General features: G+C 40.1%; 1 protein-coding gene across 2 annotated transcripts in view; it reads left to right on the top strand.

The window, feature by feature from the left end:
- The window catches only part of ano7 (anoctamin 7), a 55625-nt gene that overhangs the window by 20471 nt on the left and 22014 nt on the right, over positions 1-13140 (top strand). For both annotated transcript variants that reach the window (XM_062976523.1, XM_062976522.1), the window contains exons 5-11: positions 18-178; positions 2627-2734; positions 4952-5091; positions 7057-7114; positions 8295-8405; positions 8938-9103; positions 10080-10170. In XM_062976523.1, coding sequence (XP_062832593.1) covers positions 18-178; positions 2627-2734; positions 4952-5091; positions 7057-7114; positions 8295-8405; positions 8938-9103; positions 10080-10170 — 835 coding nt within the window. The remainder of the gene's footprint in view (positions 1-17; positions 179-2626; positions 2735-4951; positions 5092-7056; positions 7115-8294; positions 8406-8937; positions 9104-10079; positions 10171-13140) is intronic.

The following is a 13140-nucleotide window of genomic DNA, read 5'->3' as shown; positions in this document are numbered from 1 at the left end:
TTTGCACTTTATCTTAGACTTCATCCTTGTATGGGAATCTGATCACCAGACTTTGGAAGGAGAAAGTGAAGGAACTGAGACACCAAAATCTAGACAACAGAAATCCATGGAGATGCACAGGATCTGGCGAGAGATGTTTCTGAATAAACTGCAGATGGCAGGGCTCAAAATGGAAAAGGTAATTCAGTTTACTGATACATTTATGGGATGCTCTTGAGGGTGGCGGAAGTCAGCAGAATTGTTGCTTTGTATACTGCTACCAAGGCTCTAACTGTGCAGTAACATCTTAGTGTTATAGAGGCCATTTCCTAGAAGAGACAAACAGAAACGTATCATGTGTTGGTCCTCTATCCTTCTTAAACTGTTCCACTCCTCAAAGTTGCGCAAGTGGTTGATTCAAAACCCTGGATATGAAGACACAACACATGGATAGAACTTGTTACTGCTGCAGATACAAATACAGATTTGTACTTTAAGGAGTTATTTTCTCACAACATTAAAACTGCATGTTTAGTACCTCATGTGATTTATGAAAAGCACATTCAAACATAAAATAAAGGCAACAAGTAGCAACATAACAGGAATGATGAGAAGCAGGCTGCTGGGGATAGTACTTTATCTGTGGTATTTGGGAGCTGTGATGTTTAAATTGTATTTTAATATTTAAATGCTCCATAACAAAAAGATTGAACTGTTTTTTATTTTTATATTATTTTAATGAATCTGTTTTTAATTGTCTTGTGTCATGTTTGCTGTTAGTATCGAGCAAATATTCAAAATATAGCAACCGAGGCCCATCACTTCCAGATAACGCAGTTTCAGATGCAGTTTAACTGCATTGCACTGGATTATAGGACTGTGCACTTCCATATAATGCAGTTCAGTGCAGATATCATGCATTCTGGAACTGTATTATGTGACAGTGTAGACGGGGCCTGAGGATGTTCTGAATGGCCTCTAAAATGAAACAGTTTGTAAATTTTCACCAAAAGGCTAGCAGTGCAGGAAGGGCTGCCCCTATGAACAAAACTGAAGTTGCAGGGACAGGGAAGCATCTGTACAAGATAACACAAGCCAACAAAATCAAACTTTTTTTTTAATAATCAGAAATGAGAGTAGCACAGTTTAAATAAGTTTTTATGCTGATTTGCAAATATGTCTTTATATTTTTTCATCACATCAACTTTTTAAAATATGACAAATGGTACATTACAGCGAACTACTGTAAAGTCTGCACATTTCACATTATATTCGTGTAACACAAGCCAACAAGTATTTTTCATCAGATATAATTTTAGGTCATTCTTAAGAGTTTTTTGCGCTGAATTCAGATATGTGTTTATTTTTTCTCTCTATCACGTGTAGTTTTTGCAATGAGGCTAATCAAATTATGAATGCATTTACACACTGATATCAATTAGATTCTATTGATATCAGTGCGTAAATGCATTAATTATTTGATTAGCAAAAACTCATCGCAAAAACTACACGTGATAGAGAAAGAATAAACACAGATCTGAATTCAACGAAAATAACTCTATAAGAATGACCTAAAATTATATCTGATGAAAAATACTTGTTGGCTTGTGTAATTAACCACTTAGCCCTTTCTCTTTCTTGTCGACTCTTCTTCAGAAATTTCCCTCCAGGCTGGAATCTCCCCCAAGTGGGATTCTTCTTGCTAAAACCTGGCTGGGATGAAGGGACTTTGCAAAAGAAGGACATAAGTCCTCCCTCCCCCTGTATTCTGAGCTTGCTTCCAGTTGCTGGGCTTTTCGATATGATAACACTATGTCACAAAATTTGAAAAATGTTCTGTTTCTGGTTTGAAAGTATTATTTCCTATTTAAATATGTAGTACTTATATTGAAAGTAGTTGTTATACTCCAGAGACTTCATTTTTGTGGCTGCCACAAACTATGTTGAATTGGTTGAGAGTCTATGAGATATCTATTGAAAGCCGTTAGCAAAATGAGCTGCCGAATGTCCTGCAAAACCTAAGTTTTTGGAGTTTAATAAACTTTTTCCATGTTTTTATGATAGAACCAATTAGGAAATGATATTTATAACCCAGAGACAAAAAAATGTGTTACATAGTGTAAAGGCAGGAGATAATTCAGCATTTTCTTCCTTAACTGACTATTTTTGGATGAAAAAATAAGGGGAAAGCAATGGAAAGATGAGAGGGAACAGCAAACATGACAATTGATTGGACCTCCAGTAAAAATCTGAGTGAGGCAACATGACTGTGCAATAAAAGTCTTGTTTGGAAGCACCTTTCACAGTACACAATTGTAGTACTATAGGTCCATGTAAATTGCCATGGTAATATCCAATGGAGTCATGGGATTTGCAGTTTTTTTAGAGGTTGGGACATTTAGATTCTTCTGCCAGAAATCTCAAATGCTTCACTAAATAATAAACCCCAGGATTCTATAGGCTGCCAAATCTACGTTGTGCCAGGATGTTACCATTGCAGTCAAAAGTGGAACCACAGTGTTATAATGGTGTGGTGTGAGAGGACCCCATGAGGACACATGGATGTTTAAGTACATGATACTGTGTATACTGATTTGGAACTCAATACAGAATTCAGCTTGATGCTTTTTATCTATTTTGTTTCTAGCATGTATCCCAAAATACAAAGAAGTTAGTACACTTTATATTGCTAAGTGCACCCTGGAGCGTACTCTGCTATTATGCTGAAGACCTAAGGCTGAGGGTTCCTTTGCAGGTGAGGATATTTTGCATTTGCTATATGTAGACAAGGAACCAAACTTTGTGGTAGATTGGGCGGGAAGGGCGAGTTGTTCCTATCCTATCCTATGGAAGGGTTTTGTATGTGTTATTTTAATACAATTATCACGCAAATTTCCATAGAACTTACTAAAGTATAATTATATCTCAAAGTGATATAAAACACATTAAAAAAAGCATATGAAAAGCAAACATTTAATTACACAAATTAAAACAATTATCAGTTAAAACCAGAGGCTTGAAATATAGTTCTCAGACTGCATTTGTGTTTTGATTAGAAAGATAGGTCTTTAAAAGGTGCCTAAAACATACCATGTTTTATCCTTTCAAAATGTCAAGGGGAAAGGCACTGAGGCTACTGTGGATAAGGCTTACATCTGGGTCGTCTCTAGAGATTGTTATGTGCACTTTGCAAGGCCTCCTCTGGTGACATTAATGTTTGCATGCAAATAACATTGAGGAAGTGAAATGCCAGTTAGTTAGGAACTGATATGTGAATTTAGTAGCTTGTTGGTGGACAGTGAGATTGCTTCAGTTCCAGTGTAATACATGCACAGTTTGACATCCTACTCAGCATCCTAACCACCACTTTCTTAAACAGTAACTTAAACACAAGTGTGAACACAGTTCTATCAAGCTCACTTGGGCCTCTGATGAGAGTGATCAATCCAGCAGTACACTCAGATCTAAAATGTGGGTTCTCCACCTTTGATCTTCCAGCTGCTTTATACTTCAGAACCCAGGACCTCTAACAGCACAGCCAATGATGATAGATTCTAGGAGCTGAGATCTAAAACATCTGCACTTACACCATCAAAACCCAGCTCAACTCCTAGAGAACTCAGGGCCTTTCCAGACAGGCCCTATATCCCAGGATCTGATCCCAGGTTTTCAGTTTATCCCAGATTATCTGGCAGTGCGGACTCATATAATCCAGTTGAAAAGCAGAAAACCTGGGATCAGATCCTGGGATATCGGGCCTGTCTGGAAGGGCCCCCAGTGCCAACATTTTGGTGTCAAGGCTATTTCTCAGTGGCAGAGAGACATCCCTCAAGTGTTTTTTGGTGGGAGAATATGGGAAGTGATGGGTCCATTTGATCCTATTGCATTTTCCTATAAAGGGAGGATTCCTGTTTTGATAAAACTGCCCCCATCTTATGTTTTGGTGTTATGTGGTGTTGGAGGAAAATTCTGAGAGTGCCTTGGACTGCAAGAAGATCCAACCAGTCCATACTTCAGGAAATAATACCCGGCTGCTCACTAGGGAAGGATATTAGAGGCAAAGATGAAGTACTTTGGCCACATAGTGAGAAGACAGGAAAGCTTGGAAAAGGTCATGATGCTGAGGAAAATGTAAGGAAAAAGGAAGAGGGGCTGACCAAGGGCAAGATGGATGGATGGTATCCTTGAAGTGACTGGCTCGACCTTGAAGGACCTGGGGGCAGCGACGGCTGACAGGAAGCTCTGGCATGGGCTGGTCCATGAGGTCACAAAGAGTCAGAAGCGATTGAACAAATAAACAACAACAACAACATCTTATGTTTTAATTTCAATTAATTCGCATTTGAACTGACTGAAAGAAATCAAGTGAACTGTACTTGGGTAGCTGCTACTTAATTTCTTCCTATATTTGTTATATGTATTATACAAGTAGGTTTTCAATGCAAAGGGCTGGATGATAAATTGCCATCTTTTTTACATGCATCTATTATTATTACTATTATTATTTATACCCTACTTTTTCTCTCCACACAGAGGCTACAGGTTGATTATAGTTTATCTAAAAAGTTTTAAACCAGGTTGATTATAGTTTATCTAAAAAGTTTTAAACCAGAAGTGTTTTGGATTTTTTCAGATTTTGTTTTGTATTGCTGTAGTCAATGAAAGTTTATGCTAGAAATTTTTCCTATTTATTCCCAAAAGTGACAGTGGATTCCTTTATGTAATTGCAGTAACTAGGCCTGAATCCTCAGGAATTAAACTGCTTTAACTCATACAGTTTTTGTTATGATTACATTAAGTTTGGTTTTCTTCTTCTTCTTCAGCAGAGCTTAGAAAAGTTACTTTTTTTTTCAAATCTCAGAATTCCCCATCCATCCATACTGGGGACAATTGTTTTGGACAAAGTGCTGTAGCCAAAAGGAGAAACATTTCCCAACTCTGATTTGTGGTCTCTTATTGCCTTTGTCCCCAGGTTGTGCCCAATCAGGAAGTCAGTAACTGGTCCCACAGGATTCTGATGAAACTGGGTATCCCTAACCTGCTTTATGATGAAGTTCCTGACTTTCCTGTGGATTATTATACCTGTCATTTTATGGCAAATAAGTTACACAGGTAAGATTATGGAATTTATTTTTGTTCCTTGACTTGCACTCTCCCCAAATGTCTGTTGTTCACAAGCCCCATGCCCAAACGTGTATGTGCTCCTTCCCTTATCCCATTGAATACTTTGATAGATAAAATGCCACAATTGGCAGCTATTTCCTCAGAAAACAGCTGAAAACGTTCAAGATATTAAGCCTCCAGCCTCGCAATATTGTTGTCTCTTAGAGAACTATCAATCTTTCTAAAATGATCAAAGGTCTGGAGACCATGTCCTATGAGACACATCTTAAAGAGCTGAGTATGTTTACCCTGCAGAAGAGAAGGTTAAGGGGAGACATGATAGCCACGTCTCCTTAGTTTAGGATCACTCTGTTGTCTATTTTATTTTATAGTATTTTTACTTCTTAGCCGTACATTGTCTCTAGGTTTGCCTTCTCCAGCACTTTAACGGGATAATAGTCCCTGGTACCTACCTCTCTTCTAATTTGCATCGTACACTATTTGCACTTTTCTGGCCCACTCCTCTTTTAGGAGCCAACCCAGGTTTTTATCAAAGTATGTTTATTGTTTATTGGTATATGTGATTTTATCTGTTTTTGATTTGTTTTCTACTGTAGAGTTTTATATTGTTTGTTGCCTGGCCCTGGCCCCATGTAAGCTGCCCCAAGTCCCCTCGGGGAGATGGGGCGGGGTATAAAAATAAAATAATAATAATAATAATAATAATAATAATAATAATAATTATTATTATTATTATTATTATTATTATTTATAAATATGTGAAAGGATGTCTTAAGGAAGAGAGAGCAGCCTTGTTTTCTGCTGCCCTGGAAACTAGGACTCAGAGTAATAGGTTCAAATCATAGGAGAGGAGATGTCACCTGAACATTAGGAAGAACTTCCTGAATGTAAGAGCTGTTCAGCAGTGAGACTTTCTGCCTCAGAGTGTGGTGTAGGCTCCTTCCTTGGAAGCTTCCTTGGCTGGATGGCCATCTGTCAGGGGTGCTCAATGTGCTTTTCCTGTATGTCGGGGGGTTGGATTCGATGGCCCATGTGGTCTCTTCCAACTCTATTATTCTGTTATTCTATGATTCGATAGGAAACATTCATGTAGCCTACCAAACCTTAACACTATCATACAGAATAGAATTAATATTTTCCATATTCCGTTGCTAAACCATCCACAAATGAAGGAGAAACTAGGAAGTATTCATAGAATAAACAAGAAACATGTCTCAATATGGTCATATTGTGGTAGTTTTCTTGGTGGGAAAAAGCCCAGTGCATTTCAGCATGTGCACAATCCAAATAAACATTTACTACAAATGCCATGTATTGTATTACTTAATAACTATAGTTATCAGGTGTAACCCAAAACATTTTGCCTTTTGAGGCAAAATAGCACATGACATTCTCACTTATTCACTTCAACTCACCAAAGATAGCCAAGTGATTTCAGGTGGTAGAGCAGAAAGTTGTACAAAAGCCCTGCCCCATCCTTGGCTTTTAAAATACAATAATGATAAAAACCACAACTAAAAATCTGCTATTCTTTCATGATAAGCTGTACAGAATACATATATTACTTGAAGCAGCTGCCTCACTGTTTCTAATGACAGAACTAGCCCTAACACCAATGTCGTTACTATAATAGCTTAGATTCACATAAAGCAGATCATTCAATTATAACTGCCACATTTGACTTAACTTCCAAACTGAATATGTACACACAGGTCAAATATTATTCTGTACCTGAATCTGCATTCATAGCTAATCATCTCAGGAGAAAGCTAATGTGCCCCTGTCTGATGCACCAAATTACAGCAATCTGTAATTAATCTAGATTTCACTGAAAGACTAATATTTGGGGTTGACCACTAGAGTTCCACACTGGGGTTGGGGAAGCATTTCCAGCTCCTCATTAAAACCTGATTTTCACGCTCAGCACTTTTTCATTCAAGTTTTTCTTCTCAGGTTTCTCGGGAGCAATAACCATGAGACATTCTTCAGTAGCACACAACGGCACAGAATAGTAAGTCTGAAGCTCAGGCTGATGCATACCTAAGGTTGTAAATAGTATATCCAGGATGCTGGGGGACCGCTGTTCCCACCATGTTCTGGTGTAGGCTGATGGGGATTGCCGTTTGATAAAATATGGAAGTCCACATGGTTTCCTACCTCCTCCTCCTCCTCCTCCTCCTCCTCGTCATCATCATCATCATCATCATCATCATCATCATCATATGTATTAAGTGCCCAGTTGGACTTACTGCTTTCCCACACTGGCTCTTATACTATCTGACCATTGTAGTTACTGTGGTACAATCCCCTTATCCACAGATAAGAGCATAGGTTTTGGGTGGTCTGTTTAATCCAATGTGTGGTTTAATGCTGAGTTATAGGTATATACCTTACATTTTTCACAGGACATATATGTGTGGAGATTATAAACAGTGAGGCCAGATGTAGAAAGTGCTTTATTTCCCCATGTCAGGAGCAACTTGAGAAACTGCAAGTTGCTTCTGGTGTGAGAGAATTGGCCATCTGCAAGAACGTTGCCCAGGGGATGCCCGGATATTTGATGTTTTACCATCCTGTGGGAGGCTTCTCTCATATCCCCACATGGGGAGCTCCCCGGATTTGAACCGCTGACCTTTTGGTCAACAGTCCTGCCGGCACAAGAATTTAACCCATTACGCCATGGAGGGCTCAGTAGAAAGTGCTAATGTTCATAATTACCTCATGAACTGTAGCTTTTGAAATAGTAGCGTTGTTTCATCCTGTCCCCTACCTTATTCCATTGTTTCTAATTTCTAATAAGGATTTTATTCTTTAATTTTTTTCTGTATGTTTTTATACCCACAACCTATTACTCTATCTAAACTCCTTGTTGCCACTCTTTTTCTCCAAAACACATCTTTTTATATAACCTCTGGCTATTTTGTAATTCTTTGGGCCCAAAGATTCTTTTCCTCTACTTCTTAATTTATGTGTAAAGTTCTTTGCCATCATTTGCGATTATTATGACTACATAGCCAATAATAGTTCTGTGTATTGTATGGCAGGAAGCAAGACATCAAGAACTATAGTGGAGGGGAGATCTTGTAGATTTATCTTAGAATTCAGACTTGGAATAGTGTAATGTGGGTGATTGGTGTCAGGTAGGGAAGTCAAAGTACAACTTGGTTTTATGTCTTTCTGCTTCCCTTCAGCTTTATGAGATCCTGGCCACGACATCGTATGGTAACCCCAAAACAGGAGAGGTTGGAATAGAAAGGCTCCTGAGTGAGGAAGTCTTCACAGCTGCATTCCCAATGCATGATGTAAGTTATCAAGCCGTCTTCCCCTTTTCATTTTTTAGAAAAGGGATGTCTTTCCTATGGCAACATGAACCTGGAGGAAAGTATTCAGCAGATAATCTGCAATTTCTGTAATGAATGAACAACTGAGTGTGCTTGCAAAACTGTGGGTGAGACACTAACCTGGAGAAACTTGAGGCCTCCAATGAAAAGACAACATTCTTCACTCCCAAATATTATTATATCTATACTATAATTTAACATCATTTTATGCACATCCACATGCCTGATCTTGGAGTCACCAAAGTTGGTGTGTTATCAAATGGCACCATAATAAAGGCGGCAGCTTTTATGTTCAGTAAGTACTTTGAGTACTTACTGAACAATGTTCCTGAGGATATTTGGGGTGGGGGTTTTTTTAGGATGTAGCTCACATGCTACTGTTGGACTACTGTTGCATTAAAGTCTTGAAGAGAAAGTGGTATGTCAATATAAAATGGAAAACATATGAAGCAAAACTGTCCATGACACAGATAATGTAATGTTTTGCCAAAAGGGTCCTTACAAGATGCCATCAGAAGAGATGGTCCCCCCTCAGTTGACTCAGAGGCAGATTCTCTTCCACTATTGGGCCCAATGGTGTAAATGGAAGAAGTATCAGCCTTTGGACCACATCCGAAGGTACTTTGGGGAGAAGATTGCTCTCTACTTTGCCTGGCTTGGTGAGTACAAGTCTTTCTGAACGCATTCCTTAATATCTCAAAAACTGTTGTCTCAACCTCCAACATTTTAGTATTGAAAGATAGGAAACATGGGGCCAAGGACATTATTAATAGGGAAGAACACAAAAGCAATTTGCCTTTGCCTGAAACTTAAAATAAAGGCAAGATTCTCCCCCTTCATTACCCAATACTTGAGTTAATTGAGCTCAAGCTACTTTTGTACTTTGAACTCAGTTTGCAGCAACTGAAATAAGCTGTGGACAAAAAGAGAATGTAAGAAGAGGAGAGAAAAACTAGACTATTATAAAAGTAGCTGAAAATGTGGGGTTAGTAAAGGTAAAGGTTTTCCCATTACATTAAGTCTAGTTGTGTCTGACCCTGGGGGGTGGTGCTCATCTCCATTTTTAAGCTGAAGAGCCTGTGTTGACACCTCCAAGGTCATGTGGCTGGCATGACTGCATGGAGTGCCATTACCTTCCCGTCAGAGTGGTACCTTTTGATCTACTCACATTTGCATGTTTTCAAATTGCTAGGTTGGCATAAGCTGGGGCTAGCAGCGGGAACTCACCCTGTTCCCTAGATTCGAACCTGCCAACCTTTCATTCAGCAAGTTCAGCAGCTTAGCGGTTTGACCCTCTGTGCCACTGGGGACTCCCTTAAAAGTGGGGTTACAGAAACTCAATCAAGACTGTCACTGCCAAATCAGGAGAGGAAAGTATGTTGCCTCAGTGGCATTGTGCTTTTTCTCCATAATATTATAGGTGGAGAGAGAAAATGGGACATTTCAAAAGCTGCTGAAAAGGTGGGAAGTCAGAGGATTAATCTGGCACTGGCAAATCAGGATAGCCAGAGGGTATAGAATTGTTTCAGGTTTTCTGTCAGCAAGTTTATAGAGGACAGCAGGGGATCCTTGCTCAGTAATACTGCATGCATGCATTTCTGCTATTCCAGGATGCCTTTTCCTCTCTTCCTTTAGGTTTCTACACTGGGTGGCTTCTACCAGCAGCTGTTGTAGGAACACTAGTCTTCATAATAGGCATCTTTATGATATTTAATGACATCCCTACGTAAGTGTAAACTTTTAACTTCCCCCTTCTTTTCTCATAATCCAGAGACCTGCAGTGGAAGCTATAGGGATTTGTAGTATTTAGACCTTCACACAAATACTTGCCTGTAGGCAGAGCCGGCCCTAGGTATTTTTCAAGTGTAGGCGAACAGAATTTTGCCCCCCCCCCCCCAAACCAATCACTGAAAAATAAAAGCGTTGGATAAGCAAAAATATTTGATAATAAGGAGGGATTAAGGAAAAGCCTATTAAACATCAAATTACATTAAGATTTTACAAATTAATCACTAAAACATCATGTTTTACAACAAATCAACAGAAAAAGCAGTTCAATACCTTGCGGAGGCAGGTCGCAGGAGACAGGAGTTGCCTCGATGGCACCCCCAACAAGATGGCGCCACAGGCAACTGCCTAGTTGGCCTGGTGGTTGAACCGCCTCTGCCTGTAGGGTGTGGCTTTGTCTTCTCAAGATTTTTTCTTCAATAGGCACAAAATAAATCATAGTGTCTTTTGTGAATTTGTTCCTCAATAAATAGATAGGGAATGCATGGTGGTTTTCATGGAGTCACCAAGTTGGAAGAGACTGCAAGGACCATCCAGTCCAACCTCCTGTTATGCCAAGTAGCTGTTTTCTGCACAATCACTGTTAAGTGTGGCCTAATATAGCCATGCTTATCCTAACAAGGACCTTAGGAACAAAAACAGAAAGGTTGGAGAAACTAAAGAGTTCAGAAAAATCAATTATGTCAAATCTATTATTTATTATTAATTATTATTTACAGTATTTATATTCCGCTCTTCTCACCCCGAAGGGGACTCAGGGCGGATCACATTACACATATAAGGCAAACATCCAATTCCTTAACATAGAACAAAGACAACTTAGACAAAGACATAGAACTTGCCTTAGGGGCAAGTGACCATGTGCTCCTGCAGTTTGCAATACAAAGGAATGCTGAAACTAAGACAAGTCAAACACGCTTTCTGGACTTTAAGAGAGCTGACTTCCAAAAAATGAAGGAATTACTGAGCGGCATTCCATGGACGCCGATATTAAAAAACAAGGGAGTTAAGGATGGATGGGAGTTTTTCAAAAGTGAAATACTCACGGCGCAAATGCAAACAGTGCCAACAAAGAAGAAAAATAAGACAAGTGCAAAGAAGCCAGAATGGATGTCCAAAGAACTTCTAACTGAGCTAAAGCTCAAAAGTGACATGCACAAGAAGTGGAAAAGGGGAGAAATCACCAAAGAAGAATTCAAACGTATAGCCAACACCTGTAGGGAAAAGGTTCGCAAGGCTAAAGCGCAAAATGAGCTCAGGCTTGCCAGGGACATAAAAAACAACAAAAAAGGCTTTTTTGCTTACGTTGGTAGAAAAAGGAAGAAAAAGGAGGCGATAGGGCCATTGCAAGGAGAAGATGGGGTGATGGCGACAGGGGACAGGGAAAAAGCAGAACTGCTCAATACCTTCTTTGCCTCGGTCTTCTCAGAAAAAGAAAGCCATCTTCAACCTCAGCAACACGGAATGGACGAAGGATTGGGGGAAATCCAACCCCAAATAGGGAGACACGTTGTCCAGGAACACCTGGCCTCTCTAAACGAATTCAAGTCCCCAGGGCCAGATCAGCTACACCCAAGAGTACTGAAGGAACTAGCGGAAGTTATTTCAGAACCACTGGCAATTATCTTCGAGAGTTCTTGGAGAACAGGAGAAGTCCCAGCAGATTGGAGGAGGGCGAATGTGGTCCCTATCTTCAAGAAGGGAAAAAAGAACGACCCAAACAATTACCGTCCGGTCAGCCTCACATCAATACCAGGCAAAATTCTGGAAAAGATCATTAAGGAAGTGGTCTGCGAACACTTAGAAACAAATGCGGTCATTGCTAATAGTCAACACGGATTTACCAAAAACAAGTCATGCCAGACTAATCTGATCTCTTTTTTCGATAGAGTTACGAGTTGGGTCGATACAGGGAATGCTGTGGATGTAGCGTACCTGGATTTCAGTAAGGCCTTCGACAAAGTCCCCCACGACCTTCTGGCAAACAAACTAGTAAAATGTGGGCTAGACAAAACTACGGTTAGGTGGATCTGTAATTGGCTAAGCGAACGAACCCAAAGGGTGCTCACCAATGCGTCGTCTTCATCATGGAAAGAAGTGACAAGTGGAGTGCCGCAGGGCTCCGTCCTGGGCCCGGTTCTGTTCAACATCTTTATTAACGACTTAGACGAAGGGTTAGAAGGCACGATCATCAAGTTTGCAGACGACACAAAACTGGGAGGGATAGCTAACACTCCAGAAGACAGGAGCAGAATTCAAAACGATCTTGACAGACTAGAGAGATGGGCCAAAACTAACAAAATGAAGTTCAACAGGGACAAATGCAAGATACTTCACTTCGGCAGAAAAAATGGAAATCAAAGATACAGAATGGGGGACGCCTGGCTTGACAGCAGTGTGTGCGAAAAAGACCTTGGAGTCCTCGTGGACAACAAGTTAAACATGAGCCAACAATGTGATGCGGCTGCTAAAAAAGCCAATGGGATTCTGGCCTGCATCAATAGGGGAATAGCGTCTAGATCCAGGGAAGTTATGCTCCCCCTCTATTCTGCCTTGGTCAGACCACACCTGGAATACTGTGTCCAATTTTGGGCACCACAGTTGAAGGGAGATGTTGACAAACTGGAAAGCGTCCAGAGGAGGGCGACTAAAATGATTAAGGGTCTGGAGAACAAGCCCTATGAGGAGCGGCTTAAAGAGCTGGGCATGTTTAGCCTGCAGAAGAGAAGGCTGAGAGGAGACATGATAGCCATGTACAAATATGTGAAGGGAAGTCATAGGGAAGAGGGAGCAAGCTTGTTTTCTGCTGCCCTGCAGACTAGGACACGGAACAATGGCTTCAAACTACAGGAAAGGAGATTCCACCTGAACATCAGGAAGAACTTCCTCACTGTGAGAGCTGTTCGAC

The sequence above is a fragment of the Anolis carolinensis genome, chromosome 3 (genome assembly GCF_035594765.1).
Source record: "Anolis carolinensis isolate JA03-04 chromosome 3, rAnoCar3.1.pri, whole genome shotgun sequence".
In the NCBI taxonomy this organism is placed as follows: Eukaryota; Metazoa; Chordata; class Lepidosauria; order Squamata; family Dactyloidae; genus Anolis; species Anolis carolinensis.
Note: the sequence above shows the minus strand (reverse complement) of the source record. Positions and strands in the feature narration are given on the sequence as shown.